Below are 22,784 nucleotides of genomic sequence, written 5' to 3'. Positions count from 1 at the left end.
TACAAGCCACCTCCACATCTAGAACAATTTCTGTGAGGACAAGGATCTTCTAGTATGAAAATCTAGACAGCCCCTCCCCCCCAACCTCAACACTCATATCAGTTTTAGTCTTTCTTGCTTGAATTTAGGTAAACTTATAATTGAATTCAAATCATTTGGACAACTTTAAATTTGAAATCTTATTTATTTACAAACCAAAATGCCTGGCATTTGCTCCATTCTCTGTCTTAGGATGTGCTATATACCATGAAATTTGGAAAACCGCTTCACAGTCTCCAAAAATATAGAGAAATGCAGACACTGCAAAAATACAGTACTGTGTTCTCTCCAATAGTCCCTTTATAAGTCACCAATAAATTATAAGGGGCACAACAAAGCCAGCATATGAGAGTTCTAATTCCCCAGATGAAAAGCTACTCAATTCACCCATACCTAGTACATTTTCACTTTTAGGCTTCAGAAAATCTTATATGCCAGCTATACCCATATTGAAAAGCCAGAGGCAGATCTTAGAGGGCTCTTGCACTGAATGGTGTGAAAGGGTGAAATACTGGTGTCTTGTCCTGACCCCTTCTTGAAAGCTAATACAGGGCATTCTTACCATTTTTGCAGACAGGACAACATTGCTCTGGTTCATAGATTGGGTTGACACACTCAGGAACTGCGCAGTCTGCTACAACACAGTGAACTTCATTGCTGGGCTCACAGCGACACCATTCACATGGAGAGGGCTAGGAACAAATCTCAAATTAGCCCCTTTTCTCCTACAACTTAATGCTTGCACATTCATATGCTGTCAGAAGACAAGACAGTAGTGTTTATATCCACTTCAATTCCATTTACCACGTGTATGATCATTCTGCCCGCAAAGGAAGGCCACCTGTATGTCCAAGCCAGGATGAGTTGTAAAGCACACTCTAGGCTTCTGTGAATAGTGAGTTGTTCTGCATCACTGTTCCTACTCTGCAGAGAAGTGTCTGGACACCAAACCTGCCTGTTGTTTATTTGGTTTCCAGACCACTGACTGCTTTACCTTCCTCTGCAGAACAAGACAGTAGTAGAGCACTCAAAATCGTTTCTGTGATTGGTCGTTTCTCCTTCCTAAGAAAGGTGGGCTGCTAGGAAATGAGAAAATATTAAGTACATATCCTAACCCCTCCTATGAATGCTTGTTCAAGGCAAATTCAGCCTAAACGGCCCTTTGTCTGTTTGAATGTTATTGAACATTTTAGCCGGGATCCTAATGTCCAGATCCAGCCTTATGACATAATTTCTGAGTACCTTATACCTTGCCTGCTTGCTTTGAGAAGTAAGCTAAAATCAATTGACCTAAAAAGCCACAATTTAAGCAAGAGTCAAAGACTCCAACATGGAAATGGAAAAATAATTATAATACAAAGCTAAAAAGAGTTTTCAACTGTACAATACTTACCAACCATGAGTGAATGGATTTTCAGTTCCTTTTCTAGAAAATACCAGTGACCCTTTCATCCTGTATAGATTCCTGCACTAACTACCTCTTCATGAATCCTAGGTTTCAACTCCTAGCATGAAAAGTCCATGCTCTAACAAGCTACACACTGCCCATACTTTCCCACTCAACTATTTACTCTTAGGAACTTCTGCCTGAAGCATGATGCTCAATTTTTACACTTACAAACTGATTAAATGAAACCCTCCTTCCATCCTCCATGGTTACTATCCAAAATTCTGATCTGTCCCCATTTTTGTTTTTGTTTTTGTTGTTGTTTTTTTTCGGAATCCGATAATTTGAATAATGACCCTGTCTCAAGTAGTTTGTGTGGCATAGAAAACAGTGAGTTGATCATTGTAAACATTAATTTAATCTCCATTTTGTGCTTGAAAAACAATAGCCTAACAGTAATTGTCTTAGTTACTGGATTAGTTTACAGAAGCTGCAGTGCATTATTGCTATGTCTTAGCATGATACACTAGCTTATTGAAGGTAAAACCGTGCTGGTTAAAGCTCCGTAGAACAATATGTTGTATTATCCCATGCTTTTGTAATATGTTAGGTATTACTATATTATAAAAGTATATATTAGCAATTTTCTTATTTTTCCCTAACCCAAATAAAGGAAAATTTATTTAATCCTCATCTCATTGATGACTGGATAGGTTGGCAGACACTCAACAGTTTTTCCAGGTCCGATAGACAAGCACAGGGTAGAGATTTGAAGGTAGGAGTGTGATAGAATTCCAACCTCATATTTTTCAACAAGAAGTACCATTCATTGTGCCCTCCTTTACATTCTTTGAAAAGATCCTTTTTAAACAGAGGTGAGTTGGGGGGAGCAACCACTGTGCTACTTTGATACTTAGTTCAGATTTTTAAAATCCCTCCAACCATACAGTGTGATAACTACAGGCTTTGGTATTTCCGACAAGTCACATCTTTAGCACTGTGGTTACAAATTTTACTTTATTGGATCCTTCAATATGAAAACTACAGATTACCTAAAAATATTCCCATAAAAACCAAAGATTAAGGGATAAAGCCATCTTTGGAGGAACGGGGAATGCTGAAATAAGAAGATGAGAAAATATTCCTTGTACTTTGCTATCTTTAAAAACATAAGCTGTGGAGCTATTGTCAGCTAGATATTTGGGAAGGCAGATAATGAAATTATACCAGCCTAAAATTTTATTTCTTCTTGCAAAGAAATCACAGAGATTGCTTTGCTTCTTTGCAATCGTTAAAAAAAAATACAATACTTGATACATTTAGATTCTCATAAAATACATTTGCAAATATGATTATAGATTATATTTATTTGATAATGCACATACTAGATGGTATGAATTCTATATGCACCTTATAAATCTGTTATATTTCCAACAGTGGTGGTGAATGGTTAATGTGGGATTGTAAGCAGGTACTGTACAATTCATCTGTAATTCCCGCTGTCACCAAATACACCTGTGACAAATGCTGTCCTTGGTGGCACTGATCACAAACATCTCTCATTCCTGAACTCAGATACATGTATATATTCAACGGATATGATTCGATAAAGCAATCAGTGACTTAAGTATCCACTTAGGTGACTAGAATATAAATTTTCTCCCTTAGAATCAGAATGGGAAACATAGGGAGATACCTGTGTTTAAAAAACAGATAGCACCCAAAGACCTTGAAGCTGAAACGGAACTTCAAAGTGATCATGATCTGAGGATGTTTGGTGAACAGGAGAGAGAAATTGGAACCCAGGAAACAGTGTCGTGAATACTCCATGACGTTACAGATCGGAAAAGCAGCCTAGGAACCAGAAACATAAGTTACTGGAATAACAAAATAATTTTAGAAAGTTATCAACTATTTTTCTTTGTGAGAATGTCGGAGCTAACATTGTTATCACTGAGAGTCAGGGTAAGATTCCAAGAATATGCTTTTGCACATTGGTTGGTGAGAATTATCCATGTGTTTATAAAAATGGGCATTTGTTTTTGCATTCTGAACACTTGAGAAATCCTCTTTATACCCGAGGATAGTCTAGATATGAGACCTATATATCAGTTGAGTCACTGGGAGTTATGGGTACCTGTTGGTGCCATTGTTCAGAGTATCCAGGAAGAAATGACCACTGTCAATAAGACTTGTCATACCAATTCCCATCTGAAAGTTAGCAGAAGCATACGGGTACCCTCACTGTAATTTGTCTGTCACCCATACTGCCTGTACAAATGCCACCTTTAGTTCAAGGAATTATTTCACTGGCTTTTGAATGTTTCTCATTTGTTCTTGCCTTTTGCCTTCATAGGCTTAAGCTGCTTATAATATATTATTCAGTTCTGAACTCTCAGCACCTAGAAGACATCTTAGTATGACAGCAAACAGTTAACAAAATCTATGTTTGCAGAGTTGATGCAGAATCTGGGTTTCCTTCTCTGCCAAGCCACGCCTCTAGTAGCTCTGTCTGTGCTCATCATGTGTGGAAAGGATTTTGACTCAATGGCATGTTCATGTTTTATCAAAACTTTATAAAGTACACTTTGAGGTAACTGATCCCTGAATCCAAGTCATGAAATAACTATTTGGGCTCCAAATATTATGGCAGTGAACATAAACTCGCTCTATAATGGTAATTTTAAATTCATAATGTTCATTGTGCTGATCACAGGTAAGTCTGTCTACAAACACTGCATCAGCTAGCTCATCTAGCAGTAGGTGATTGTAGGCTTTTATTGCACTAGAAAACACTGTGCTAACTAAATTTAAAACCCAAGTGTATGCAGATGAATTACTATAATGCCTGAGAAAAAGCATTATATGATGTGTGCCAAGATGAAGGGTACTTATTAAACACAGTGATTTTTATAGTATATTGTAAAATACATTTTAAAGCAAAAAGTCCCAGTTTGAAACATACCCATGTATTAAAATTATTATTATTAAAAGAAGAAACAAATTACCCGCCCCCCCCCCAAAAAAAAAAAACACACACACTCTGAGTATTCTGTGAGACAAAACTTGATTCCTAGAAAGGTTTCTGAAAATACTGTTGGGAGCTGATGGATGGACATAAGGATGGGTGGAATATAATCTAGAGGTCAAGTTTTACTTCAATAACTAAATCAATGATTTTTGAACCAAGTCATATAAAGCTCTGTGCATTTGGGGTTGCTTCATTTCTTTGATCATGAGCAAAAGTTATCAAAGAGCTCAGCTTCTCTTAACAAAGCAATCCATTCAAACAACCATTATCTTTTTTTAAAAAATCTAATCCCAACAAATAAGAGACACTGCTTCATGAAGCATTCTTCTTTTGGAGATAATTTATGGCATAAATTTTATCACTTTATGGAACAAGTCTCATTACTTCCAAACCGGATGAGAAACTTGGAAGGCACTATTTCAAATTTGCTGATGCCTGTCAGGAAACTCACTGCTCACTTCATTAAAATATACATCAAATTACAAAGCACAGGAGTATTTAGCATCCACTGCCATTCCTGTAGATGGTGATGTGCAGGCTGCAGATGCTCCCAGATAATCAGCACACCTGATGGGGTTCAATCCAAAATCACAATCATGTGAAAGATGACCCATAGAATCTGATTAGTATTCTCTTCTGTGTTCCTGATCCAATGAGCTTGTGCTGACCTCTCCAGGGGCCTGACCTACTCACTTCAATGTTTTTGGAATATTGAGGGTGCAACTCATCCAATCATGGAGATACAACTGGAACCTCCTTGATAATATTAATAATGCTGAAATAGGAAAATCTGAAACAAATTGCATGTCTATTCTACATAGCAATATGTATTTATGCTTATATATCTCTATGTCATCTATTTCTCTCTACATAACTATTTATGCTTATATATTTATATTTCATCTATCTATACATCTATGAACATTTATACATATCTGGATATTTATAGCTATATCTTTATATACATAACATATACATCTACCCATATCTATCAATTGATATCTACCTCTAGACTATATATGTCTTTCCCTCTTCTGTATGTCCAACAGCAAATGTATATACATATATCATTTAAATAATGAGTTAAGTAGCAATGGTTCTGGCTTTTTCTGAAGGAGTTTGTGATTTGACAATATATTAAGGGTTATTATTGGTAATGTGCCTATCCAAACTCCTTTCAGCCCTGCTGAAATTACAAGCATTTTGTAAAAATAATTATAAAAAGTTTTTTACTCATGTACTATAAGTCATATATCTAATAGAATATAATTTAGAAAAGTAAAAATTCAAAAATTGTTTTTTACAAAGTTAATCGTTGTGTATTATATATAAGGTGAAGCATATAAAGCTATGCACTAGAAAGTATATAAAGCTATGCACTAGAAAGAATATAAAGCTACACAGTAGAAGCAATCCCTCTGTATTCTCAATGAATGACTACACAGAAGTTACGATTTATTCAGGCCACGTGGTGTCTGCACACATCATTAATCCCAGCACTTGAGAGACAGAGGCAGGCAGAAGTCTGAGTTTGTGGCCAGCTTGGTTCATAGAGTGAGTTACCAGACAGCCAAGTCTCCACAGAGAAATCCTGTCTCAAAATAACAACAACAACAACAACAACAACAACCAAAAACTTATACAGGTATATTTTGATAATTTAACCAGAACGATTTTTATCAGAATAATTACTGCTATTATTATAATGAAAAACTAATTTTTATTTTTATTTTACCCAAGGTCAAAGAAAATACAAAAGAGATCAGAAAGCAGATGAAATACCAAACTTAAAAGTTGTTATTTTTCAAGCACAAAGATTTTTCTTTGTTTTGAAAAGTTCAGCATTTTAATTTGATGGTAACATTATTTTAAATGTATATTGTTTCCTTGAAAGGTTTTCCTTCGAAAAACAGTAAACATTTTGGCATGTTTTAAAATATTTTGTATTTTTTTGAGAATTTAACACAATATACTTTGATCATATTTACACTCATCCCTCCTCAACCCTCTGGGATCCAGTCCCAGCTCCTTTCCCACAGTCTAGTCTTCTTATTTTTTAAGAACAAAGTATAACTGCAATGACATTTTGCACTGTGATTTGATACCACATATTCTGATAACTGGATGATATGTAGAACCAGAGAATTTTTAAGAAATCCCATGACCAAAATGTAGCTTTTCTGAAATGTGACTAGGTTTCCAGAAAAATAAAATAAAAAGATAAGGAAAGAATAACCAAATGTATACTTCAGTTGCAGAAGAAGGTGTATTGTTTGAATAGGCAAAGCAAACTTACAAAGAAAATGTCAGGGAGGTTTTTTTCCTCCTTTTAGTTGCTACTAAGAGTTTCAGATGAGAATCTGAAAGTATAGAGAAAGGTCACAGTGAAGATTTGTGAAGTGTCACACCGATACCCGTGAAATACTCGAGAGAAACAGCAGCCTGGTATCACTTCTCAACAAGCTGCTGTGATGCTACTTGTGGTACGTGACCATCCTATGACTGCAGGACTGAGCAGGCTCATTGGAGCCTGGATGTCTCTGCAATGAAGATGCTCTATGGACAACACATTTATGCAATAAGAAAAAAACTATGCAGTTGTATAACTTCAAAATTTTCCTGATACCACTGGAAAGGACAGGTTGTTCATATCAGCTGATAAGCAGTCACTGACTGGAGTGTTAAAACAAAATCTAATGGAGTTACGGGAGAATATGAGGCCATGAGAATTCTATACTCTCAACGAATCGTATCACCAGCGCCACTTTACAGAAATCATTGGAAGGAAATGATGGCAGAAAAGAGAGTGTATAATAACACAGTCGCGTAGCATTGCCCTGGTGGCAGAGACTCCAGATCCTTTACAATATAAGAGTTGGGGCAACCATACCTGTTGCACTGGGAAAGAAGGAGAGATCACTTCCTAAGAACTCTTTGCTGTTGTCTCCGTTTTCTCTAGGCAAAGATTTTTCTCAAAGTTGATTTATTTTCTTCCTATTCAATTTGGCAATAAAATTGTATGTGGATGTGCGATGAAGATAGGTAATTAAAAGTTAATTATATTAAGCACTTTATAATTGTTAATACTGAAATATATCATGGTTCCAATGGTAAGCTGAAACAATTTCCCCATCAATTTTATAGCTCATTTTCCCCCACACTTAGTTCATAGCTTATCCTGTTCTAAGAAAATATATTGGAATGGCTTATGGGCAATGAAAGTCAGGTATATTTCAATTAACAAAACCTTGACTTAGAATTTTCTTGACAAACTTTTTCACACATTGGGGTGCAATTTTGTAAACTTGTGTGACTACTGTTTGTGTGTTGTGTGTTGTTGTTTATTGTGTCTGGTTGTTTGGTGATGTAGACTGAGGACATTGGGAGGTGATTGTGATTTTTTACCTTCAACAGATTAACTTTCTTCAGTGTAGGTTTTCTATTCTTTTAAGAAGGGCCTGATACATACATAATCTTTTAGGAAAGTTTCTAATTTATTCCATTTTATTTGTTTACTTTTGTGTGTTGTGTATGGTAAATGTGCCACAGAGCACATGTAAAATTCAGGAACAATTTGTGGGAGTCAGTCCCCTTACCCTTAACACTGTTTGAGTTTTCTCTGTGGATTGGTTCAAGACTCCAAGGAGGTAATGCCGTATGTGGAAAGCAGGTATCCTATGTGGCTTTGGCCTTGTCTTCATCACAGCCCACAACTGAATAGTAGTTTTTCTGCTCCCACATCCCCTGTCATGACTTGAAATGCTTTGGAGTTTCTCAAGGGAGTGTGCAGCTCATAGATCATTTAATTAAATTGTGACATAATATTCTCAGTGGGGGTGGGGCATGCCTTTAATTGTAGCACTCGGGAGGAAGAGGCAGGTAGATCTCTGAGTTTGAGGCCAGCTTGCTCTACAGAGTGATTTCTAGAACACCCAGAGCTACACAGAGAAACCCTGTCTCAAAACAAATAAAACAACGACAAAAACAAAGATGATGGTGGTAGTGGTGGTGGTTGTGTTGGTGGTGGTGATGATAATGGTAACTAAAAATAAGATAACATTGATTTCAATTATACATTATTTGACCTGTTCATTTCAATTTGAGAAAATGATATCATCAGGGTTTTGAAAGTCATCCAATCATGTTGCAACCACTTACATGCTTTAGTGTTTGCATGCAAACAGCAAGTTGATTGGGAATGATGTTTGATGACGCTTTTAGACAGTTCAATAAATTCTTATTTAATAAAGAAACTTCAATCTTTCATTGAGTTTTTCATAAAAACAGAATTTTGAAAAGGAGAGATAGCTTTGGTTCATGGTTATCGGAGTCTTGATTTTCCTCTCTTCCAGCTTTTAATGCGGATGTCCTAGAGGCTCATTAACAAAAGGAATATTCCTCATGATTGTCCCTTTTCTCCTTAATGAAGCTTTCTAAATCTCAGCAGTCAAAGGTTTGCTATTTTAGCCTGGGTTTATTTTTAATGCTGGAGGAAAATTAAAGTTAGACTGAACAATTTTAATTTCCCTGTCATACTTAGGAGAAGGAGCATGGAAGCCAGTATTAAATGAATATAAGGGGAGTTGCAGATTAGTGATTCATTGTTGTTGATATTTTATTTTTCATACCTCTGTGTGCATGACACATGTAAATAATGTGCCTTCATTTGTGTGTGTGCACAAGTGTGTGGATGTCAGAGGACAGCATCAAGACTTTGTCCTCATCGTCTACCTTATTTGAAACAGGGTCTCTTGCTCTTGTAGGTCAGGCTCACCTGGTTGCCCTAGTCTTTCTGGTCTCCGCCACCTATCTCACTTTAGGAGTTCCAGGATTAGACACATGCTAATGCACCCAGCTTTGATATAGGTTCTGGGGAATTGAACTTATGACCTCATAGTTGCTTGGCAAGTGCCTTACATTCTGGACCATCTCATTAGCTCTGATGTATATATATAAAAATAAAACATCAAAATTTGCAAAAGTAATCACAGTTAACCCTCAGTGGGCTAACCTACTGCTGACCCTCAGTGGGCTAGCCCACTGCTGATCCTCAGGGTGCAGTTTGAGTTTCAATGGATGAGGATGAGCCTTTGGTGTACCTGTATATGTCTTGATGATGAGAATTTTAAAATGAAACCAACTCAGCCCCGAAAAATTGTGAATAAGGAAACAATTTGCCTCATGTAGCCAATGTGTTGCATTTTCTGAAAAAGATATGGGACTAAGGATGCAATCAATGACTTGTAATTGAATAGAAAACAATAAAGGAAACATACCTATCTCTATCCCTATCCCTATCTCTATCTCTATCCCTATCCCTATCCCTATCCCTATCCCTATCCCTATCCCTATCCCTATCCCTATCCCTATCCCTATCCCTATCCCTATCCCTATCCTTATCCCATCTCTATCTCTATCTCTATCTCTATCTCTATCTCTATCTCTATCTCTATCTCTATCTCTATCTCTATCTCTATCTCCATCTCCATCATCTCCCTCTCCCTCTCCCATCCCCCTCTTCCAGCCCCTCCCCCCCCATCCCTCCACCTATCCCTATCCCATCTAATCTATCTATCTATCTATCTATCTATCTATCTATCTATCTATCTATCTATCTATCTATCTCTTTCTCACTGTGTATATTCATATATGCATGCATGTGTATATATTCATGTGACACTCAAATGCTCTCAGCTCTGTTTCTTTTAGATTTTGTTACAGAGAATTCTCCAGTCTGATAAGGTATAGTGAAAAGATTCCTAGAAAGATTCAGCATTGGCTCCTTGATTTGTCAGTCTTGGAAAGCTCTATTTTATATGACAGCAACAAGAAGAAAAACCACAGATTGCTTTGAATGCAGCTTTGAAAATGAGCATATATATATAAATAATTCAGTGGGTGAGTGAACTTGCATGACACATAAATCTGACCAGTGTTGTTTGTGTTACTGTCAGGCACAGACCTGATTTTGTTCATTTTACCTCCACATGCCCCAAGTCTGCCACTCATCTGCCCTGGGTCTGACCTAGCTGCCTCTCCTGATCCTCATGCTATAGACTGGCACCATGGGCCCTCCCTGTTTTTATACTCTGTAGCCTGGTGCTCTGACCCCTCTTGGTGCTTCATTTCTTTCTGGTCTTGCTTTCTCTTTTTCTTCATTAACTCTTCAGTTTTCTCTAAAATTCTTTCAATATTTTGATATCACCATTCAAGGTGTTTTTCTTTAGCTATGAAATGTAATGTCTCCTTTCTTAAATCAAACTCCTATAGCAATAGTATGAACACACCAATGTTAGAGGCATTTATACCACTTGTGAAGGGAAACTTGTTGTCTTCTTTATCTTGATACATTGTTCCACCTTAATGTAATTAGAGTGTTGGCTATGGCAAGTTATTTTTAAGAATGTAATAATGGACTGAATCTTGCATATACTATTTACACATCTTTGTTTATTAACACAATACTAAATGTATATAGTATTATATTGAAACATAACATTAATGTTGCATTACAATCAAAGGGGGATACATGGGAATAAAAAGATGGACTTTTACAAATTTTGCTTCATCACACTATTTGTGAATAAATGTGATTACAATTGAAAACCAGTGAAAAGAACCTAATTATACTTTTTTTTTTGGAATTAACTATAGAAAGAAATGTGGCTTAATGTATGTGCTGTTACCCAATACAGTAAATAGGCAAGTCTGTTTGTCTTTAAAATTTTTTACATTTAAAGAGTGACACTTTAGTCTACTCTCTGGTGAAACCGGATCCATCTTTATCAGTCCTGGGAAAGGTTGTGATAGTATGGTAACAGAATTATTTGAAGGGAATATAAAGGGTGAGATAACTGTGGGTCATCAACAACAGCCTTCTCTTTAGAGGACTATAGTGTTTTGGGACACATCAAAAGATACCACAGACAGCATATAAATGAATAAGCATGACTGTTTCCAATAAATGTTTATTAACAAAGCACTGTGGATCATGTTTGGTCATTATCTGTATTGTACCAATTTGGGGCTTCTTTTATTGGTAATTCATAACTAGCATCATTATTAATATCATTCTCATCTTGAGAAGTCATGTCTTAACTGAACTATTTTATGTAATACAGGTTCATAAGTTACTGTAAGTAATAACATGGATACTGTTTTGGTGATTTCAAACAGAAAGAAGAGATTAGCTAAGATAGATTAGTTTTTCTTCATTAATTGGCCCTCTGTGTCAAACAGCAGAATTGGACTTAAATCATTAATAGGTTATCTCTTAAATTATGTTTGCAGTTGTATGGACTTCAAGATATTAAGCACTGGAGGATATGGAGCCTGATGGAGCCACCTTCTGCATCCAAGGCAGGACACCAACTCACCCACAAAATCTTTAACACAAAATTTGTTCTGCCTATAAGAAGTGTGTAGACAAAGATGGAACAGAGACTGAGGGAATGACAAACCAATGACTGTCCCAACATAAGACTTATCCCATGGGCAAGAACCCACCCCTGACACTATTAATGGCACTCTGTTATTCTTGCAGACAGGAGCCTATCATAACTTTCCTCTGAGAGGCTCCACCCAGCAGCTGACCAAAACAGATCCAGAGACCCACAGTCAAACATTAGATAGAGCTTAGGGAATCTATTGGAAGGGTTGGGGGAAGGATTGAGGAGCATGGATGAAATAGGGACTCTACAGGAAGACCAACAGAGCCAACATATCTGGATTTTTGAAGGCTCTCAAAGACTGAATCACCAACCAAAGAACATACATGGGCTGGACCTAGACTTCCCACACATATGTAGCAGATGTGCAGCTTGGTCTTCGTGCAAGTACTCCAGCAATTGTAGTGGGGGCTGTCCCTGACTCTGTTGCCTATCTGTGGGTTCTTGTTCCCCTCCCTGGGTTGGCTTTTCTTGCCTTAGTGGGAGCGGATTATACCTAGTTCTGCAATGACTTGAAGTACTAGGGTGGGTTGGTACCCAGGGGAAGACCTTTGCCTTCTAAGAGGAGAAGGAGAGGGGGGAGGGGCTGTGTGAAAGGAGGACTCTGAGTTGAGCAGGACTGTGATCAGGATGTAAAGTGAATGAATGAATGAATAAACGAAATGATTAAATAAATGGAAAAAGATGTTAGTAGATGTCTGAGGGAAAGATGTGTTGTATTGTCACATAAAAGTGATGTTTTTGGATTAAATTAAGAAGTAGTAGCAATGGTAGTAAAACATCATTGGACTTTTATGAATCTCATATTGTGTGTCAAGTACCAACTCCTAGGATCTTTATTTGGGACACTTGGACATCTAGCAAAAAAGAGAAACAACGTGTGCCTAAGTTGCCTGGCAGCTCAGTGGTGGAACCTGCTTTGAAGTCCATTTTGACCTGGCTGTTGAGTTCTTAGCAGTTGAGAGATCTATACTAGCTCACAGGCCTTTTTAAACATAGTCTATTCGTTTTAGTATTCTACTGTGCACTGTGCATTTCTAAAGGACCTTTTGAGATGCATCATTTCTCCAACTTCAGGTGACATGAAAACCATTGATAACTATTACTATGCGTGTCACTTGAGATGGCAACAAAACACTCTGGAAGTCCACATAACAGGGAAATTCTGAAAGTTACATTATTACAGAGAAATTTAAAGCTGGGAGAACAGAACATTCTGGGAAGTTTTAGTATCACTTCTGAGATGTAAACAATTTAAACATCAAGATAAAAGTGGAAGAAGTCAAGAGACACAGATGTTTGCAGCATCTCTTCATAGGGGACTGACTGTACTGACAGGCATCCCATGACTACTGGCCAGCTTAGCAACAACCCTGATTCTAATACCATGGACCTACAAGCTTTGTGTGCCCTGTATCCATTTTTCACAAGCCATTCTTACAATTTGGTGAGAGGCAGAAATATACTGAGTGAAAACACAATTCCCCTTCCCACATCAACTGTGGTTCTGAAAATTGTCAAAATATCTTTCAAGGGTACCTCTTTTAATTTGTTTGTTACTCTCTGGTATAAAGTTGTTTCAATTAAAATAATTATAAGTAGAATCTAATATGTATAAATATATTTTAAAATATATTTGAATACTTTTAATAAATAACATATTTAAATATTAATACATATAATTTTAATAATAAATATTTTAAAATATATGTAACAAATATAACTTAGTCTAACCATAGAAGTTTTCATTATTATAGAGAAGATTTATTTTCTCTCCCAGCCCCTGTAAACTTAGGCTTCTTTCACAAATTATATTCAATCTCAATCAAAGATGGATTTTAGATGTGCCAATATTTTATTGTTCTTGTATACTTGTAACTCTGGGTTGCCATGGTGACAAACCATGATATCACATTTCTATAGACAATTGGCTGAAATAAATCTTTGCACACAGCATATTTATTGGAACAGAACATGCAAATTGGCTTGAACTTTCTTATTAAAGGTGACGGTAGCCAAATGTGACAAAAAGTAAAAACCCATAGGAAAGTGATATAGTAATGTTGCTTTTGCAGATAACGATCTGTGGCTTTATCTTATTTCCATGACGTATTGGTCAGTCTTTATATTATCACTTCTACAACAAAGGTTCTACAAGCAAAGTTTTTTTTATTTTTTTATGAAATTAAAGTTGTAAGGTCAGTAAGACACACACACACACACACACACACACACACACACACACATGCTCAGAAAATACAGTAAGAATTCTCATAAAGACATGATTTTAAAACTTAAACCCAAATCCTGTTTAATAAGACCAGGTACTTTTTTGCATGTGTGTGTGTGTGTTGGGTATGATATATGTATTTGTATATGTGGAGGCCAGAAGCATGTATGTATGTATGTGGAGGCCTGAAGTTGCTATGAGGAGTCTTCTTTGATTGTTTTTCATCTTATTCCTTCAGAGAGAGTCTCTCAGTTGAACCCAGAATTCATTTATATGGCCAATCTGGGTACCCAGACTGTTCCCAGGACTACTGCCTCTAACTTCCACAAGCTGGAATTTTGGTTAGACTGTAAAACTAGCTGGTGTTAACATGGGTTCTATGGTGTACACTCCAGGCCTCAGAGCTATGCTGAAGGCATTTTAACCACTTTAAGCCAGTTACTAGCTAAGGTAGTTCCTAGCCACTCCTACCACCCCGGCCTTTTTTTCCAGACAGGGTGCCAGGCATTCTAGGCTGGCTTAAACTCGCTATGTAGCTAAGGATGACCTTTAACGCCTGACCCTCCTGCTTCCACCTCTCAAATGCTGTGATTATAGGCATGCATCAACATGCCTGTAAAAAGACATTTTTAAAATTGTCCTAATTACATAATAAGTTGATATGTAATAATACAAATTATTGCCCTTCAAATTATTGATAGTGTTTATTACTAGGGGATATTTGTAGTGACACTTTCATGTTGATTCTATAGACAGAGAAACAAAACAAAACAAAACAAGGGTTCATGGACAGATGGAACAATATGGAGAAAATAATGAGTTTCATTCAATGCGCTTTTATACCTTTTAGACAACTTTTTACCAGCACGGAATAAGGTCATCTGAAATCTTTTTAAGGATGTGAAAGGCTTTCTTAGGCCCTTTAGTATTTTCTTCACTCTTTTCATGATGTCATTAAGTCCTTATGAAGATTACTTTATTGTGATATGCTTTATGGAAGACTAGAGACAAGGATAGCAACAATAGAGGTGTGTCAGAATGAAATTACTGATGCTAATCAGGAGCGGTGATAAGGTCCAAAGTGCAGACTCTAGAATAAGCAGGTCCTCAATTAATATGAGCCATTGTTTGAGACAGCAGGCCCAAAGCATCTCCATCAGCTCTTACTGATGGTTTGTCTTGAGCCTTTATGTGAGCACTAGACAAGCAAAAATTAATACAAAACAAAACACCCCACACTGATAGGTTTTTCTTGTGTTGTCTCTCATGAATCACACTTTACTAGGAGTAGGAAGACAGAGTGAAAAAAATTTAAATTTGTGGTTAGAATTTTTAGAAGTAGAAATAAAAGATTTACCTCACAGCTCAAATAAGGAAAGAACACATATACATACATACATGTGTATGCACACACATGCACACACACGTGTACACATACACATGCACACATACATATTACTGTGTGTATGCAGCAATTTCAGTGAAGACTATATAGACTATGTATATTAATCTGAAAACTTATACAAACTATGTAGATGAGAGGAAATAAGATTTATGAAAAAGAAGAGTGCAATTGTTAGCATCTTCTACTATTTCATCGAGCATACACAATTAAAGATAGGCAAGCTTTTAATACATACAACTGGAGTTTGAATTTAGAAGAGCAATTACCAGGTAGTCATTCTCCCATCTTTTGAACTACTGTTGCATTAATAAGAAATAGGCAGTAATGACTGCAGACTTCCTAAGGTTGACCTCAGTAAGTTACTAACAGTAACATACCCTGAAAATCTCAGATGTGGCTATAAATCATACAACAGCCTCCCCATGTGCACAGGGCACAAGCATCCAGTCACAAATCTCCGATGTCATACTTATCACAAAGTTACAACCATTAATAGTAGCATCTTCCAAAAGGAAGAACAGCAGTAAATTTTACTGGGTGAAATATGTATGAGAAACTGTCATGCAATCCACCTATATGACACCTACCCAAATGCCAGAGGACTATTATCTAAAACTGAAAACTTTGACTGCCAAGGGGATATTTTACCCACTTGAAAATAATTTAATCATAGAAATCTATTCTGTTGTTTGGGACATTTAAAAAAAACAGTAATTATTTATTATTATTGTTGTTATTATTATTTATTTTAAATAAATAAATGCTGGACTTAGAATATTTTGTGAAATTTTTTAAAAATTTGAAGTATATTTTCATGAGAAAAAAGTGGCATCATGAATTCATAAGACTGTTTTCATAAAACTATCTTCTAATATCTGAAATTGGCCAGTCCATAAAAATTAAATAGTGGATCACTAATTACAAAGGCATCAGCCTTGGTGGGGATCTCCACTCAGAGTCTTGGGCTACTGCTCAATACCTGATGAAGCTGTGTCTGTGTAAATAGTGGTAGTGACTTACTCTGTCATCTAGCAGTAATGAGAGAAAAAGGCTAATCCTTAACTTTCTTGCAGACCATATTCCTGTTCAAAGGCTCCGGATATCCTGAAAATCCAAAAAGTATTTCTCAGAGCTAAAGGTTATTCTAATCCTCTTCACAAAAACACCTTAGTCATCTTTGCTACATAAAACTATCATTTTCTCCTGGATTGTCTTTGGACAGGATCTTTATGTCCCTTGGAGACTACCACCCATTTGTTGAGACTGTATAGACTTTCTAAGGGATAACTTAAAAAAAAAAAAAAAGGAACAAACCCTTCCATAGACTCAGAATCAATCCATTTCTGTTATTCAAATCAACTCAATGTATACACTTCAGCAAAAAAAAATGCCTTATGGTTGTGTTTATCTCGCGGTAAAGCTCCATAGTTCCTTCGACTTTCATAAGAGCTGATATAATAGTGGATGAGCGGGGTGTGATAGATTGGGTTTTTCAGGTTGTTATCAGTTACATTTCTCAGCTGAAAATTTTCTCCAGCTTTTCTTTGTCCCCTTCTTTAAAATACCTTGCCCTCAGATCCCAAAATATGTTGCCTCCCATTTTTCCATATTGACAAAATAATCAGACAATAACAAATTGAAAAATACTTCCCATTTAAATATTTTAATAGATGGATTACTATAATGTTAGGCATTCATGATAGGCTAGTAGATAATGACGGAGCTGGTATTTGTATCTCCTTGTGAATCTACCCATTAACAAGCTAGGGGAATTCTAAATCCAACTGGTATCCACTTGTTTTTTTAATGGATATAATGATTTGGCAAAGCACTCTGAATGTTGAGTAATTTTATGTCCTCTGGTTAATTCTTCAGGATATGAAAACTAAGTACAAAATTCAAGTCACAAACAAGGCAGGTACCCCACATGAAAATATGTTTTAATGTTGCTGAAGGTTAACAACACACACAAAAATATGTACCAGAGAAAATATTTATACTAAATCCTCCAAATGAAAAAAAAGTGTAGGTCTTATCAGTTGTCTTTGTCTACTAATAGGAATAGCACAAACGTTACTCCCAACAGGGAAGGAAGGAGCTGGGACAAATTGAATCCTGAATTTGGGGCATTGGATATTGACTACAGAGAACCACTTCAAAGTAAAACAGGCTATGCTAAAGCTGACACCCCATTCAGCTGCATGTAGTCTAACCTTCAGTGTATGACCTGAAACTAAATTAATACAAATTTTATAGTATAAAGAAATATCCACAAAGACTAAATCTTGCAGAGTGAGAGTTATAAAAATACTGTTCAAAATAAATGACCTCTCCTTTGGGTTACTCAGGAGCATGGAGCTGAGGCAGACCTTTTCATTTCTAATCAGTGTTTTCTACATAAGCCATTATACGCGCTGTTATAATTCATTAACTATAAACTTTATTACAATGTAGGTCTGGTTCCGTGTTGGTTGGGTAAACATCAAAACAGATGATGGGAGAACCTGCTATGTAGTGACCTTCATCTTAACATAACATCATCAGAATACTGGGGTGTTTATAGAGTTTTCCAGAAGAGTAGAGTGAGGCAGCTATCTCCTACTCCTGCATCAATAACTGCAATGAGTCCTCATAGCCTTTACACAGTGCACTGTTCTTCCCATCAGGACATATGTGGATCAATCCGCAAGCTTACTGATCAGAAAAGATTCAATGGCAACGAGGTATTTGGCAACTACTCAGGACGAAACCTCACAAGTAAAACCCTAGCCATCCAAGACCAGCTTTAAGAAGCAGTGTAGAGAGATATTAGGGAGCGGAAGCAAGTTCAAACGGATGTTTCACTGGGGAATAGTATGTACCATTTTGGGTTGCGAGGGGACCACTCTTTCTAAACCTGTAGCAGCTGAAACAGATCCAAGATATTTAAAGGCAGTCTGTGAATCTCTCTACTTTTATGTTCAATCGTGATCTTGCTCACTATCCTATTTACCACCACTACCACCATCACTGCCACCTCTACCTCAGGAACCACAAACAACAACTAACAACAAAACAATAGAGAGAAGCGAATGCTTGTTCTAATTTCCCCATTCTTATGGTTAGGAATACAGGAAGTAAGAAAGAAAACCAAAGTATTCGTTGTGATGGAGGAAACCTGTGTGTTCTAGTAGAAGGATCAGGCGTCCCCATCTATCTATCTATCTATATATATATATTTTTAATTAATTAATTAATTAATTAATTAATTTATTTATTTATTTATTGTTTCTCCTCTTAACATGAGTAATTGTAACGTGATAGTGGCAGTCAATGGGAGATGTGGGGAGCTATATGGGCAAGCTTCCCGCCATTCCAGATTTCGGTTGTACGATCTTAGTTACATACATTTATGGAGTGATGTTTTACTTTTCTTACCTGGAGTTGTTTAGTAGGCATCAAGATGGGCTGTAGGCAAGTGAACAATGAATAGCATGAGTGAACACACAGGGAAGGATTTCTGTTAGAAAGGGATTCAAAGAGGCTGATGAGCCAACTCTGAACCAGTCATTCTCAACCTGTGGATCTCCACCCCCTTGGGAGTAAAATGATCCTCTCTACAGGAGTCATATATTCGATATCTTATATATCAGATATTTACATTATGATGCATCACAGTGGTAAATTTACAGTTATGAGGTAAAAAAATTTTTACAGTCGGGAGTCACTGCAAATTAGGGAACTGTATTAAAGGGTCACAATATTAGGCCCGTTGAAAACCACTGCTTTAGATTATCCGTAGGGATGTCAGATATTTCCCTGAAAACTACCCTAATACTTTTATATTTGTCTATGTGCATAATCTTGATATTTGCTTTTGAAATTCTAAACTACTTTTGAAATTTACATACATGAGAAATACGTAGAAAGGGAAATGGATCCCCCCCCCAAGAATGTTTATAATTTTCCAGTTGTATCTCTTTTCCTGATGTTGTTTGGGGAATAAAATCATAGTTAAGTCTAATCTTAAACGCTGTGGATCGCTGCTCTAATGGCTTCCACCTAACGTTGACACACACCACAGCCTCAGAGCCAGCCACAGATCTTGGTATTCACACCCTCGCATCTTCTTCAGGCCTTGCTCTTCCCAGACTCTGTCTTTGCTCCAGAAGTTTCTCCCCCTTTGGGAATTTTGATATCCCCATATCAACTTTGATCATTTTAAAAGACAGCCCAACATTGACCATCTTGAAGAAAGAAGTTGTTGCTGGGTTTTTTTGTTTGTTTGTTTGTTTGTTTGTTTTGTTTTTGTTTTTGGCAGACTCATGCTATGTTGATAAACATTTCACATCCTAAGTCTTGGGCAGATACTGGCATTGTAGTCATAAATGAAAGGAATGTCATTTCTATTTTGTAAATTAGGGTCTCGTTGCGTGGCTGAGTGAGGCTGGCCTTGTGAACCCATGATCCCCCTGTCTCTGATTCGAAAATGCTTAGATTGCAAGTGTATGCCAGCACACTTAGTCCATTAACTCAAATGTGACTGTTTTTCTTTCTTTTTTTTGTGACTGTTTTTCTTTTCATTTGAATTGTACATTAATCATGCCTTTCTTGTTAGCACATTAGCTTCTAGATGCTTTGATTTCCAGAACAAGCGACTGTATAGTATCTTAATAGTAAACAGTACAACAAATGCTCTTTGGATGAATATATTATTGTAAAGAATATCTCATATTACAATGTCCTCAATGATGTATCAGCAGCATTATAACTGAGTTTTGTGAATGTTTAAATATTGGATACTTGCTCCTGGTGAGGAAGTTGGGAAGAAGTGAAGATGATAGAATGTGTCTACTGTTTGCTTACTTGTATAGTTCATACGGCCAAGTACAACATTTACAGAAGATATTAAATTACTTCATCTGAAGTTATTTTAAAGCTGAATTTTATTTATAAGATATAAGTAAAGACTCAGAAAAATTTAGAAACTAGAGTAAATACCTGCCTATTTGAGAATGATGGAGAATGGAGAAGAACTCTCTATTCAACTCAAATGTTCTCATTATCCTAGGCCTAATGATTTCATTAAATTTTTTTAGCATCTCTTCATAAGGGAAATAATCATTACAATGACTATTTTATGGTCTTACTATTGTGGGTCGGATCTTACACCTTGCTGAGGAATTTGGGCTTCAAATGCAGCTGTTTCTGACCTGGACTTAAAAGTGCTTTGGGAAGTTGAGTTTAATTGCAAGAAAGCGGTATTAAGAAACAGGGTAAACAGATAGATGACTTTGTGAGGGAGGTAACAAACTTTCTTGGTCTTAGTTCCACATTCTAACAAGTTTGCCCTAGATAATATCTACAAATTTCTGTGGCCATGCATTTGTGATAAAGAGAAATTAAAAAAATATATAATTTAATAATCCTTTGACAGAGAAAGGTACACGTGCTTTGCTATTAAGGGATGTTGCATGAAGAATTACACTATGTTGGGGCTATAACTAGAAGCACAAGAATAATTAATGTTTCGTTCGTATGTATTGTGTTGTCTGAGGTGGTAACACAGGTACCTTTTTAATGTTTTTATTTATTATGTGCATGAGTGTTGGCCTGCATGTGTGTCAGTGTACCACATGCATGCCTGGTACCTGAGGAGGCCAGAAGAGAGTGTTGCATAACCTGAGATTGGAGGTAGAGATGGTGGGCTGCCATGTAGGTGCTGAGAAACAAACCCAGATCCCCTGGAAGAGCAGCTGGTGCTCCTAACCACTGAACAATCTCTCTAGCTCTTAAAGTTATATTTTTGTTTAAGTAAATCTAGTATATAGAAGGGTAAGTTGACTAAATTCATAAACCAGACTATCTATTGTTCTATATATTAAATGCTGATTGCCAAATTTTATCTACCAAAACTATCTCTTGTGATCTTGGTTTGAGCTAGATATTCTTTCCAGAAAAATTCTATTATAGATATATGTGCACATTAGATAGGAATTGCCACAGTTTTTGTTCATGGCTCTACAAACTATAATGTGTTAAATACTATATTTACCTTCACTACCTGGAAGCAAAACGAACTTATGCCAAACTGTATACAATATTTAAAGGCAATATTGCCATTAGTCACTATATGATTGTATGCTCTTAACTGTCACTTGGTGTCAGGGTAGCTTTACTAAAGTCTCTAGCTTTTACTTCTTAATAACTGCATAGCAAAATTTTACAATACACAAAAGAAAAATCTCTAGAATAACACATCTAACAAAGTTGATCTAAGCATTAAAACCCCTTTTCCTCATAGGCAATAGAATGTGACACAAAAAGACAGGCATTCCTGTATAAACTGGAACAAGTTTGAACTCATGGCCCAGAATGGGATGAATATAATAAACAGCCACACTCTAAACTCCTGAATGATGACACTTCAAATATTTTTGCCACATGCTGATTCCTGCCACCATTTTACTTTGTAGAAAGAGTAGTTAGTTCAGGTCTACAAACGGAACATTCCTTTTCAAATTTAAACAAGCAAACTTAAAATCAGCTGTGCCTGTTTCTTACCTGCAATGCTATAAACCCTATGTCACCAAACTTTGATAAAATAAGACGCTTTCATATTAAGCTTTCAGCATGAAAGATAGTCCAAGACACAAACTGTCATTATAATTAAGTAAGATATTCTTGACATATTAATTCATGCTCCCCAGACTCATATGGCTTGTAGGACATTCTAATTAAAATTATCCACCAGATAAAAGAGAACTCCAGAAGAAATAAAAGCAAACTCCATGTTATTTGAAAATAAGACATGAAGGATGAAAGGAAAACTAAGTGTCATATAATTGAAAAGTTGACTTCTCTGTTTTGAAGGCCATGATAAAAATTCAGTTCTTTATGAAGCCCGGTGAGTAAAACATTGGATGAGCAGACTGCTGAACTATGTTCTATAACAAGTAGGCCCAGTGTCTTTTCTTGATGTAGAGATCACAGCTCTGAGTGCTTTTCTGTAGCATGTACAAGTCTACACAGTAGACAAATATGTCAAGGCCATTGGTAAATGGCTCCCAGTACAGACTAATAAGCCAGAAAATTAACAATATGATAATTAATTTAACAGATGCATCCTCCAAACCATCAGTCTTCAAAACATATTTTGTAAAAACACAGAATGGTTTTGAGTGTTAAAAATGAGAAGATATTAAACATTTCTGAAAAAAAATACTGTGAAATATTGACCAATGAACCAACAGGATTTTCTGTCA

At 36.4% G+C, this 22,784-nt stretch overlaps 1 protein-coding gene across 1 annotated transcript in view; it reads right to left on the bottom strand.

Annotated features, from left to right (window-relative positions):
• The window catches only part of Vwc2l (von Willebrand factor C domain containing 2 like), a 177,296-nt gene that overhangs the window by 150,992 nt on the left and 3,520 nt on the right, over positions 1–22,784 (bottom strand). The window contains exon 4 of the mRNA XM_029480459.1: positions 602–731. Within this exon, the coding sequence (XP_029336319.1) occupies positions 602–731 (130 nt within the window). The remainder of the gene's footprint in view (positions 1–601; positions 732–22,784) is intronic.

The sequence above is a fragment of the Mus caroli genome, unplaced genomic scaffold, assembly GCF_978045245.1.
Source record: "Mus caroli unplaced genomic scaffold, Mus_caroli_1 scaffold_1, whole genome shotgun sequence".
In the NCBI taxonomy this organism is placed as follows: domain Eukaryota; kingdom Metazoa; phylum Chordata; class Mammalia; order Rodentia; family Muridae; genus Mus; species Mus caroli.
This window is presented reverse-complemented; position numbering and strand designations above follow the sequence as displayed.